This window comes from Canis aureus, chromosome 23 (assembly GCF_053574225.1).
Source record: "Canis aureus isolate CA01 chromosome 23, VMU_Caureus_v.1.0, whole genome shotgun sequence".
Taxonomy (NCBI): Eukaryota; Metazoa; Chordata; class Mammalia; order Carnivora; family Canidae; genus Canis; species Canis aureus.
In genome coordinates this window covers 30,506,156-30,519,130 of record NC_135633.1, presented here as the reverse complement: position 1 = coordinate 30,519,130, position 12,975 = coordinate 30,506,156, and the positions used below count along the sequence as shown (strand labels likewise).

Genomic DNA, 12,975 nt, shown 5'->3' with positions numbered 1-12,975 from the left:
AGTAAAAGCTACATCTTAAAATGTATAGATGTAATTTATCACTATGAGTCTAGAATTTATTACCATTTCAATTTATTCAGTATAACCAGAGGATGTTTCAGTGTTGTACCACAGGTAATAAGCCACAACTCTTCACAGTGGCATAGTTCATTAGACTAGTAAAAGAGATTTGTAAGTAAATAATTGTAATTAGGGGTAATAAGTGCTATTATAAAACCCTATGTAAAGCAGTACACAGGAGGGGGGAGTGGTTAATTCTTAGTAGGGGAAAGTAGGGGGAAAACTCAGATAAAACTATATAAAATGGGAGTGATATTTTGACTGGGCTTGACAGGTGTAAGATTTTGCCAATAAAATAACAGTAGTAATGATAATACTATCCTTGAATGATTAGCTATGCCATCCTTCTGTAGTCTTTAACAATCCTAGTGGTTATTGATATTTTAATTGTTTTACAAATTGGGAAAGAGAGAAATGGAGGGGTAAAAAGTAGAAATGGCTTTCTAAGCAATGGTGGCATCTTTGGGAAACACTACATTTTTTTAATGTGGCTAAAATTTATAGTAAGAAGGGGCCAAATAATGAATAACAATAATAATAGCTCCTGACTAGTATTGCTCCTGACTGACAAAGTGCTTCACAGGTTGCATTAAAAACAAACAAGCCTTCACAGCAGTTTGTTTTGTTTTGTTTTGTTTTAAGATTTATTTATTTATTTACTGGGAGTGGGAGAAAAGCACACGATGCAGGAGGGGGAGAGAGAGAGGGAGAGAATCCTCAAGCAGCCTCTCTGCCAAGTTCGGAGTTTACTTAGGGCTCAGTCCCATGACCCCGAAATTGTGACCTGAGCAGAAACCAAGAGTTGGACACTTAACTGACTGAGCCACCCAGGCACCCCTCACAGTGGTTCTTCGACTATAGATATTTTTTTATTTCACTTTTAGAGTTCAGAGTCTAAAGAAATGTAGAAAGATAATTTTCCTAAGATCATAACTAGCCAATGTGGAAGTGGCACTAGAGCATTAAGATTTATCGAACTCATTTCTTAATTTTTTTTTTCAAGGTTTAGTTATTCATGAGAGATACAGAGAGAGGGGCAGAGACATAGGTAGAGGGAGAAGCAGGCTCCCTGTGGGGATCCCAATGCGGGACTTGATCCCAAGACCATGGGATCATGACCTGAGCCAAAGGCAGATGTTCAGCCACAGAGCCACCCAGGTGTCCCCTCATTTCTTAATTTTTAATGAAATAGTTCAAATAAACAACATAGTATAAAACACTTAGATATTGCTAAAATTTGCTTTTGATTAAAAACGTTGTAGAAATAGTTATTTTCCCTCATTTTTCATTCCATTCCTTTACCCTCCTCTTCCAGGCATGGCCACAGTCCTGTGAATTATTCTTATTCATATGTTTATGATTTTGCTACATGTGTATGTAGCCATATCAATACATAGCATCATTTTGTGCATTTTATGGCTTTGCAGATGCTACCTGCCCTTTTGCAGCTTGCTATTTTCATTCATCATTTTATTTCTGAAATTCATCCATAATTGATCCATGTAAATTTGTTTCTTTTCTATTATTTGCTATATACTGGTTATTCATTCTCCTATTTTAAAGATATTTAGATTTTTTCTAACTTTGCAGTTTTATAGCAGTGCTTATAATAAATACTCATGTTTAATATATTTTCTATAAGCAGAATTAATCTATTACAGAGTATATTTCTTCAAGCTTTAGAGTGGATATTTCCAGCTTGCTTTTTAAAGTGTTTGTGTTAATTTACCTTAGGTATGTAGGAGTTGAACAGACTCTGAAACCACTATACTTTTTAAAATTAAGTCTTGGCTTAGAAGAGAAAGATTATAAATAAATTAAGCCTCATCAGGGATTAGTTACCCCTTTATCATCCAAGGGATGACAAGCCCAATAGGTATTAAGTGGATATGGATGAATTTTGGTTAGTATGGAAAAGGAAAGATAATAGAACACAAAAGTGAAAGGAAAATGATTTAGACATGATTGCATTTGGCTACATGTTCAAACAGAATTGGGTTTTTTCCCTTGGAATAAAACGTCAAATAGTAATCCACGTCTGGTTAAGCAGCTCCATGAAGCCATCAACTATCCTTCCTAGTCTGCTATCCTTACCATGTGGCTTTGATTGCTCCCTCTCCAGGTATTATGTGTAGACTGTGGATAGCAAGTAGGAAAAGCAAAAGGCGTAGGTCAGTTGAACCCTGTAAGTCTCAACCAGGAGACTTCCTCATGCATCTCCTTGGTCAGAACTGAATCATATGACTCCTAGTTATAAGGTATCTAAAGAGGCAAGTACTTTACTGAACAAAAACAGGGTTCTGTTAGAAGAAAAAAACAGATAAAAGCATACTTTGGATATATTGCAGGTTTAGTTTCAGACCACTTCGGTAAAGCAACTATTGCTATAAAATGAATCAAAGGAATTTTTTGGTTTCCAAGTACACATAAAAGTAATATTTACACTATCCTGTAGTCTGTTAAGTGTGCAGTAGTGTTATGCCTACAAAAACAATGCACATTTCTTAATTAAAAAATACTTTATTGCTAAGAAGTGCTAACCATCGGGATGCCTGGGTGGCTCAACAGTTGAGCGTCTGCCTTTGGCTCACGGCATGGTCCCACAAGATCGAGTCCCACATCGGCCTCCCTGTGTGGAGCCTGCTTCTCCCTCTGCCTCTGCCTCTGTCTCTCTCTCCCCTGTGTTTCTCATGAATATATAAATAAAATCTTAAAAAAAAAAAAAAAAAAAAGAAATCCTAACCATCATCTGAGCTCTCAGTGAGTCGTTATCTTTGTGCTGGTGGAAGGTCTTACCTTAATAAGCCATGTTAATGGCTGCTTATTGATCCAGATGGTGGTTGCTGAAGGCTGAGGTGGTGTAGCAGTTTCTTAAAATAAGACAACAGTGAATGAAGTTTGCCACATCAGTTGACTGACTCTTGGCTTTCATCAGTGATTTGTCTCTAGCATGCTATGTTATTTGATAGCATTATACCCTCAGTAGAACTTCTTTCTTTTTTTTTTCTTTTTTTTTTTTTTTTTTTTTTTTTTAATTTTTATTTATTTATGATAGTCACAGAGAGAGAGAGAGAGGCAGAGACACAGGCAGAGGGAGAAGCAGGCTCCATGCACCGGGAGCCCGATGTGGGATTCGATCCCGGGTCTCCAGGATCGCGCCCTGGGCCAAAGGCAGGCGCCAAACCGCTGCGCCACCCAGGGATCCCTAGAACTTCTTTCAAAATTGGAATCAATCCTCTCAAGCCTGACACTGCTTTATCAATATAGTTTATGTAATATTTTGAATGATTTTTGTCATTTCAACCATCTTCACAGCATCTTCACCAGAAGCAGATTCCATCTCAAGAAACCACTTACTTTGCTCATCCATGAGAAGTCACTCCTCATCTGTTCAAGTTTTATCATGAGATTGCGGCAATTCAATCACATCTTCAGGCTCCACTTCTCATGCTAGTTATCTTGCTGTTTCCATCACATCTGCAGTTACTACCTCTACTGAGGTCTTGAACCCTATGAATTCATCCATGAGAACTGGAATCCACTTCTTCCACACTCCTGTTCATGTTGATATTTTGACTTTTTCCCAGGAGTCACTGATGTCCTTCATGGTGTCTAAAATAGTAAATCCTTTTGAGAAGAGTTTTTTTCTTTGCTTACATCTACCAGAGGAATCAATATCTTTGGCAGCTATATATAACCTTATTAAATGTATTTCTTAAATAATAATTGAAAGTGGAAATGATGCCTTGATACATGAGCTACAGAATGGATGTTGTATCAGCAGGCATGAAAACAACATCCATCTCGTCCCTCTCCATCAGAGCTCTTGGGTAACCAAATTCATTGTCAATGAACAGTAATATTTTGAAAGGAATCTTTATTTCTGAGCAGTTATCTCAATAGTGGGCTTGAGATATTCAGGAAACCATGTTGTAAACAGATGTGATCTCATCCAGACTTTATTGTTCCATTCATGGAGCACCGACACAGTAGATTTAGCATAATTCTTAAGGGCCCTAGGATTCTCAGAACGGTAAATGAGCATTGGCTTCAACTCCAAGTCATGTATTAGCCCCTAACAGGAGAGTCAGCTTGTCCTTTGAAGCTTTGAAGCCTGCATTGACTTCTTTCTAGCTATGAAAATCCTACATTGTCTTCCATTAGAAGCCTTATTTTATCTGCATGGAAAATCTGTTGTTTGGTGTAGCCACCTTCATGAATTTTCTTGGCTATGTCTTCTGGGTAACTACAGCTTCTGCTTCAGCACTTGCTGTTTTGCTTGCACTTTTATGTTATGTCTCTATGGCTTCTTAAACCTGATAAATCAACTTCTGCAAGCTCCAGGGTTTTCTTCTGTACCTTCTTTACCCTCTCTCAGCCTTTATGGAATTGAGAAAAGTTAGGGCCTTGCTGTGGATTAGCCTTTGCATTAAGGGAATATTGTGGCTGGTTTGATCTTCTGTCTAGACTATTAAAACTTTCAGCATATTGGCAATAAAGGCTGTTTGCTTCTGTTTTTGTTGTTGTTGTTGTTTTAATCGTGATCAGTGGAGTGGCACTTTAAAAAAAAAAAAAAAGATTTTATTTATTCATGAGAGACACAGAGAGAGAGGCAGAGACATAGGCAGAGGGAGAAGCAGCCTCCCTGCAGGGAGCCCAATGCAGGATTCGATCCTGGGACTCCAGGATCACGCCCTGGGTAGAAGGCAGACGGTTAACTGCTCAGCCACCCAGGCATCCCTGGAGTGGCACTTTTAAAATTTCTTCCAAGGACTTTTCCTTTGCATTCACAACTTGGCCAGCTATTTGGTATAAGATGCATTGTTGTTGACCTGTCTGGGCTTTTGACATGCCTTACTCAGTAAGCTTAATCATTTCTAACTTTTGATTTAACTTGAGGGATGTGTGACTTTTCCTTTCCCTCAAATACTTAATGGCCATTGTAAAATATTAGCTGGCCTAATTTCAGTATTGATGTGTCTCAGGGAATAGGAAGGCCCAAGGAGAAGGAGAGATGGGGGGGTTGGTCAGTTGGTGGAGTAGTCAGAACACACACAATTTTAAGTTGACCGTCTTAAATGGGTGTGGTTTGTGGAGCACCAAAGCAATTATAATAGTAACATCAAATGATCACTGATAACAAATCACTGTAACAAACGTAGTATAATGAAAAAGTTTGAAATATTGTGAGAATTACCAAAATGTGACCGAGACATGAAGTGAGCAAATGCTTTTAGAAAAATGGTGCCAATAGACTTGCTTGATGCAAGATTGCCACAAACTTCCAATTTGAACAAAATGCAGTATCTGGAAAGTACAATAAAGTGAAGCCCAATAAAAGGTATGTTTATACTGGGTAGATACCTAGCAATGTCCTTTACAGTTAACTTTTATAGGATAGTCAGTGTTTTATTCCATAGAGATTGTGGTTGGGATGGTTGGGAAAGCACATAATAGGTAATCAGTAAATATTTGTTGAGTAGGTGAGTGAATCCACTTTAAAAACCTATGGTAGGGGATCCCTGGGTGGTGCCTGCCTTTGGCCCAAGGCGAGATCCTGAAGACCCGGGATCGAATCCCACATCGGGCTCCCGGTGCATGGAGCCTACTTCTCCCTCTGCCTGTGTCTCTGCCTCTCTCTCTCTCTCTCTCTCTCTCTGTGACTATCATAAATAAATAAATTAGAAAAAATTAAAAAAAAAAAAAAAAAAAACTATGGTAGGGCAGCCCCGGGTGGCTCAGCGGTTTAGCGCCACCTTCAGCCCAGGGCCTGATCCTGGAGACCTGGGATCGAGTCCCACATTGGGCTCCCTGCATGGAGCCTGCTTCTCCGTCTGCCTGTGTCTCTGCCTCTGTGTGTGTGTGTCTCTCATGAATAAATAAACAAAATCTTTTAAAAAAAAATAAAAATAAATAAAAACCTATGGTAGATAATACTTATCTTGGATTACCTCAAGTTTGCCAACCAGTGTTGCTGCTCCAATGTGAGTTTTGAAGTAAGTTTTACCTTAAGTTTTGTTTCTTCAAAAAAAAAAAAAAAAAAGTTTTGTTTCTTCAGATTTTATATCTCTTCAAGTCATTTGCATTTCTTTTACAGTTTTTTTTTAAGAAAACTTCAGGAAAATGCTAATATATAACTGAATGATCTTTTTACAAGTTGAAGTTATTTTTTAAAATGGTAATCAGTGGGTTTTTTTTTGTTTGTTTGTTTGTTTTTGGTAATCAGTGTTTTAATTGTTAAGATATTCATTTAATTAGATTTCCTGATGTGCTAACTGATCTCAATGATCAGGAATTTACTAAGGCTACTTTTCCAGTGGGAAGGAGAAAACACAAATTAGATCATTAATGTCATGTCTTTAATTTCCTTAGTGGCATGCATATATGAAATTATTGACAATGTAAAGAGTGAAGAGCAATACTGACCTCCTGTTTCAGGTTCTGAGTGGTTCTTAGTGGTTCTTGAATGGTATATTTGCAACATGAATTAAGTAAAAGAACTAGTTGTTTGTAATTAAAATATTTACTCTTTTAAAGATGTTGCGTTCTTATTTTCAAAAACATGTCCTGATTCATCTCCCTTCTCTTTTATTCCATTTTATACCTGTGAAATACATTATAACTCTAGTTTATCAATTTGGTTTAATGTGTGCAATTTTTTTGGTAAAAATTACTACTTTGGTAAAATTCCATTTAGAGCTGTTTTTTTCAATTGTAGGGATATAGTGAAGTGATGGGAAATACAGGTAAAATTAGTACTTAATGAATTCTGTGAAAACGCTCTGCTTAGATTCTCTGAGCACTGGTTTATATTGTTTGTGCAATCTGTGTAATCCCATTCAAATGTAATGTTATTGGGGCACCTGGGTGGCTCAGTTGGTTAAACATGCAACTCTTCTTGATCTCAGCTCAGGTCTTGATCTCAGGGTTGTGAGTTTCAGCCCCACATTGGGCTCCAGGCTGAGCCTGGAGCCTACTTAAAATAATTTTTTTAATGCAAAAAAAATCACAAAGATTATGCTATTTACCAGATTTGGTTTTTGCACTATTAAGTACTCTATAAAAGTTGGAAATACATAGCCAATTAAGGTAAAAAGAAGAATTGATGATAAATGTATATAGTTGGTAACATATTAACTTCTGAAATTTTACTATGGCATTTGATAAAGTAAATTTTAATACAACCACATTGAGGACTGCTATATAATTAAATCTGATTTCTTAAAAGGCATTAAATATCATAAGATAGTGGTAATGTTTCAATGAAAAAAAAAATGGGGCAACATGATCCCAACTTTGTTAAAAATATACAGGACTAGAAGTAACCTAAAATAATAATAGTGGCTGCCTCTGGGTATTAAGATTATGGACCTTTTATTCTTTTTGTGGGCATATGTTTCATTTTCTGTGCAGAATTGTGTTACTTTTAGTAATCTGAATAAAGCATAAAACAAACATTTTCCCATGCTCGTGCTACCTCAATGAAATGAAGTGCTCAGTGACTTGCAAGGAAGAACATTTGTCAGTTTTTAAAACAAATATGGTCTTTTGGAAATGTTTTATGTAGTATTTTTAGTTCACATTTTTGAGCCATCACTTGAGCTTGAATAAATTATTTGAACTGTATAAACATTTGCATTCCATTGAGGAACACTGAAGCTAAAAGTATAAAGCAGAAACCTGAATCTTTCTGAATACCCATTTTTTGATATTTAGAAGTTGTGCTTCAGGTTTGGTAATTTCCTTCACCGTCAGATTTGGAGTGTTTGGTTTTTTGGTTTTTGTTTCTTTTTTGATCAAATGTCCATTGACAAGCCACCTTTTTTAAGAGGGAAATTTCAATTGAGAATATCAATTATATTTAGCCTTTTGTATTTTATAATCTTAAATGCTTAGATTTATGTAAATTTTTTCCTGATTTGTAGAGGAACAGAAGGAAAATGAGAAGATGAAAAGTGAAGAGCAGCCAGTAGATTCAGAAAACTGTTCTACACCCAGTGCTCTGGAAGAGGCTACTGTGAAAATAGAAAAAGAAGATGAAAAGGAACTTGTCAAACTGCCAGTCATAGTCAAGCTAGAAAAACCTTTGCCAGAAAGTGAGGAAAAAAGGATTATCAAAGAAGAAAGTGATTCCTTCAAGGAAAATGTCAAACCCACTAAAGTCGAAGTAAAGGAATTTAGAGCAGATCCTAAAGATATCAAAGGTAGCATGGAGAAGCTAGAGCCAGAGAGGCTGGAATTTGGTGGCAATGTTAGATCTTCTCAAGAAATCACTGAGAAGTCTACTGAAGAAACCGAAAAACTTAAAAATGACCAGCAGGCCAAGATACCCCTAAAAAAACGAGAAATTAAACTGAGTGATGATTTTGACAGTCCAATCAAAGGACCTTTGTGTAAATCAGTTACTCCAACAAAAGAGTTTTTGAAAGATGAAATAAAGCAAGAGGAAGAGACTTGTAAAAGGATCTCTACGATTACTATTTTGGGTCATGAAGGGAAACAACTGGTAAATGGAGAAGTTAGTGATGAAAAGGTAACTTCAAATTTTAAGACAGAACAAATGGAGACAAGGATTTGTGATACAAAGGAAGATAGCTGTAGCCCATCTAAAGATAGAAGTGTCATCGTAGAGGGAAATGGAGCAGAGTCCTTAAATTCTGTCATAACGAATATGAAAATAGGCGATCTTGAGAAGGAAGTGGTCCCTGTAGGGAAAGATGCAGATAGTTCAATATCAATCTTAGAGCCCCAGAGTCAAAAAGGGCAGTTAGAGGAAACTGGTCCTCTGGAAATGGAAATCTCTCTTGAGTCTTCTGAGATGGCAAAAGATCTCTCTTTGAAAACATCTTTATCTGCCACTGAATCTTGTACCCTGAAAGTTGACGAGAAGTCTTCCAAAAGTAAAAAGGATAAGCGCCCACCAGTCCTAGAATGTCTTGAAAAGTTAGAGAAGTCCAAAAAGACTTTTCTTGAGAAGGACACAGAAAGATTGAGTCCAATACCAGAGGAGGCTCCAAAGTATACTCCAGAATCAGGAAAGCCAGTCTCTCCAGAGGCAGCTGAAGGTTCAGCACCGTCTAACATGACAGACCACTGTGAGAAGTTAGCCTCAGAAAAAGAGGTGGTAGAATGTCAGAACACAAGTTCCACAGAAGGTCAGCCCCTGGAAAAAACAGACCCAGAAATTCTAAAAAAGGATTCTGAATCCACAAAGGTAGAAACGGATAATCTGGACAATGCCCAGACCTCTGGCACAGAAGATCCTTCTGAGGCAAAGAGTTCTGTGCAAAAAAGCAAATTTAAATATAAGCTGGTTCCTGAGGAAGAAACCACTGCCTCAGAAAACACAGAGATAACCTCTGAAAGGCAGAAAGAGGGCATCAAATTAACAATTAGGATATCCAGTCGAAAGAAAAAGCCAGATTGTCCTCCCCAAATTCTAGAACAAGAAACCAAGCAAGAGAAGACAGAAAAGGAAGAAGAGAAAACAAATGTGGGTCGTACTTTAAGGAGATCTCCAAGAATATCAAGACCCACAGCAAAAGTGGCTGAGATCAGAGATCAGAAAGCTGATAAAAAAAGAGGAGAAGGAGAAGATGAGGTAGAAGAAGAGTCAGCAGCTTTGCAGAAAGCAGACAAAAAAGAAAATATGAAAAAAACGGAGAAGGATACGAATTCTAAAGTAAGCAAGGTAAAATTTCTCCTGTTCTGAGCTTTAATTTTTATTAGAAATAATTGGGCCTAAGTGTGACTCTTGGTTTTGGCTAAAGAGAACTTTAATATATATATGTGTGTGTGTATATATATATATATATGTGTATATATATATATATATATCTTTCTTCCTATAGCTGAGATATCTTTTCTCACTAGTATTCCAGACATTAAATTTCAGACTATATAATCTTGTCATCTTTTAAACTTTTTCTCTATTACAAGGAATATGTTCTCTTTGTAAACTATGCAGATAATACTCAAGCTGTGGGATTGAAAAATCAAAATGTCACGTAAACACTATTAACAGTTTTGGATGCATGTCTTTCCAGTTCTTTTTCCACATCTTTTTCCAATTCATATTTATGTTCATAAATATTTACCCGTTCACTTAAAAGATAAATGTGTTCATTTTTCTATGAATTTTTCACTTATCAGTGTGTGTCTGAATTCTTTCTATGTCAGTAGATGTAGTCTACCTTTTGGTTATTGATGGCTACATAGTATTCCATAGTGTGGATGTACCTCAGCTTATTTAACCACTCCCTTATTGATTGACATTTAGGTTGTTTCCAATTTTTCACTATTACAGGCAATGCTGCATTGAAGATCCTTTTGGACATAAGTGAGTATTTCTTTAGAATAGACTCCTAGAATTGGCATTGCTGGGTCAAGGGGGCATGTGTATACTTTAACTTTTGGTAGCTATTGCCACATTGCCCTCCCCAAAAGGCCCCATTAGTATATTCTCTCATTACCGTGTATGAGAGCATCTTCTTCCCCTATTTTAATCATTAGTCTTAGAAGCCAGAATTCTTTTTCCTATGACTTTTATTTTAAGCAAAATCTTGTACAAGTATACAGCTAGCTTATAGGAGTTTGTTAAAATTAAAAGTGCTACTTTTATTTTTAATTTATTTAAATGATCAGATCACTTCTTCATTGTAAGTGATCCTTTGTTCCCTGAAATACTGAATTTTTAATTTCTTTATTTAAAAAAATTTTTCCCCTTCTGTTGTTAGAATTATTTTGATCATTGATGGGGACTTACACTGTAGGAATGAACTGAAATATGAATTAAAAGACTGAAACAAGGCAATAAAAAGCAGTTTACAACATTATAAACCTAATCTCTGAATAATGCTTCTTTATATTTGTCAGGATTTTTATATGCAGTTCTGACCCATGAAAATTTTTTAATTCATCTCTAATGTGGGAATTTAAAACTTTATATAGCAATATGTGAGAATATATTCAGTGCTCTATTAAAAAGCCTTTAAAATGTGCATGGCCTTTGACCCAGAATGCTCTTCAAGGAATTTATCCTAACTACAGAGGTTTGTAAAAGTTTATATTTATAAGGAGCCATTTTTTATGAAAGTGAAAAACTGGGAAACTACCTAAATGTCTATTTATTTAGTAAGGGATTAGATAAATACAGTTGTGTGATGGCATCTTATGTGATGGCATCTTATATGGTCATTTACAGTGATGTTAACAATATACTTTATGACTAGGGAAAATGCTTATAAGACAAGATGTTAATTATCCCCCCCAACGAAAGTAGAATAAATATTGGAATATTACTGAAATATAATAGTAGGTAGATCTGTGATAAAGACACAGTAATTTTCATTTTCTTCTTGTATTTTGACTGCAAATGGACATATAATGAGAAGTTTGTTCTTTAATGTTCTTATTATACCAAATTATTCCAATTTTTAATTTTATACAAGGTAAAACCCAAAGGCAAAGTTCGATGGACTGGTTCTCGAACACGTGGCAGATGGAAATATTCTAGCAATGATGAAAGTGAAGCATCAGACAGTGAAAAATCATCTGCAGCTTCAGAGGAAGAGGAAGAAAAGGAAAGCGAAGAAGCCATCCTAGCAGATGATGATGAACCATGCAAAAAATGTGGCCTTCCAAACCATCCTGAACTAGTAAGTACCTGATCTAAATGAACCACATTCATTTTACTGGCATGCTGTGGTTACCCAATCCAGTCTGAGTCTTTTGGGTTTGAGCATAATTTGAAATATTTTAATGCTGGCACAGCTTTGTGTACAAAATAAAATAACCTTTATTTCTGTTTCTCAAGTAATAACCCAATTCTGCTTTCTACTGGGTTTATATGCTGACATTTCCTCTACTTAAGGATACACTCCTAACTTCTTCTCATAGATCAATTAATTCATTCAAATTTTTCTATTTTGTTCTTTTCCTTTAAATGTTTCTTCTTTCCCTTTAATTTATAATGATATTTCTGAAGTGCCAACTGTAAAGAAGTAAGGCCTAAACACCTTATTGCCTTCTGTAACAACATTTAAGTCAAGTAATAACCTAGTAGGGCTTTAAACTTTAGAAAATGGGGAATTCTAAAAAAAAAAAAAAAAAAAGAGGGTAAGTTCTAGACCAGGTAGCTTGAGAAGAATAGTGACAGATTTACATGGTACTTTCTTACCTAGGAAGTAAGTTCTTCAAAGGTAGCGTAAATCAGGAAATCCAGTTCCTTACCTGTTTATATAATTTTTGCAGTTCATAAGAGCTTTCTAAAGAGCCTATTTAAGAAACACTTTTGTTAATGCCCAATTCTGTGCAACTGGTCTGTTTTGAGTAGATGTGACTTTAGAGGCAATTTCCAACTTCTAAGTAGAAAGAAAAGTAAAGAAAGATGCTTCCATGTAGCTAGAATTTGTGTAGCAGAAACTTTTCCAAATCCAATAAAGTTTGGAAGATTCATGTGAGATAATTCTCCAAGACTCTTTCTTAGAAAGCAGTGTGGGGGGCAGCCTCAGTGGCTCAGCGGTTTAGCACCGCCTTCAGTTCAGGATGTGATCCTGGAGACCCGGGATCGAGTCCCATGTCAGGCTCCTTGCATGGAGCCTGCTTCCCCCTCTGCCTCTCTCTCTCTCTCTGTGTCTCTCATGAATAAATAAATAAAATATATTTTTAAAAAAAGAGAGAGAAAGAAAGAAAGCAGTGTGGGGTGATGGAAAACCAAGGGAGTCAGACCAGTGTGGATACAGGTCCTGCTTCCACCACTTACCTGGTGCTCTCTTCTTGGCATCTTATTTTGTTTGTTTTAAAATGGAAATACTATCACATATTTCTTGTTAGTGTTCTTTGTTTGTTTGCTTTTTAAAGGAGATAGAAGTTTATTGAATACACCACAAGGAAGTGGGTAGGACAGCAAAGGAG

The 12,975-nt window shown here is 36.3% G+C and overlaps 1 protein-coding gene across 2 annotated transcripts in view; it reads left to right on the top strand.

Moving 5' to 3' along the window:
* The window catches only part of RSF1 (remodeling and spacing factor 1), a 158,041-nt gene that overhangs the window by 113,069 nt on the left and 31,997 nt on the right, over positions 1–12,975 (top strand). The window contains exons 6-7 of one of the 2 annotated variants that reach the window (XM_077867175.1): positions 7,986–9,742; positions 11,511–11,717. In XM_077867175.1, the coding sequence (XP_077723301.1) occupies positions 7,986–9,742; positions 11,511–11,717 (1,964 nt within the window). Of the gene's footprint in view, positions 1–7,985; positions 9,752–11,510; positions 11,718–12,975 lie in introns of both variants that reach the window. The other variant, XM_077867174.1, reaches the window with a different exon arrangement.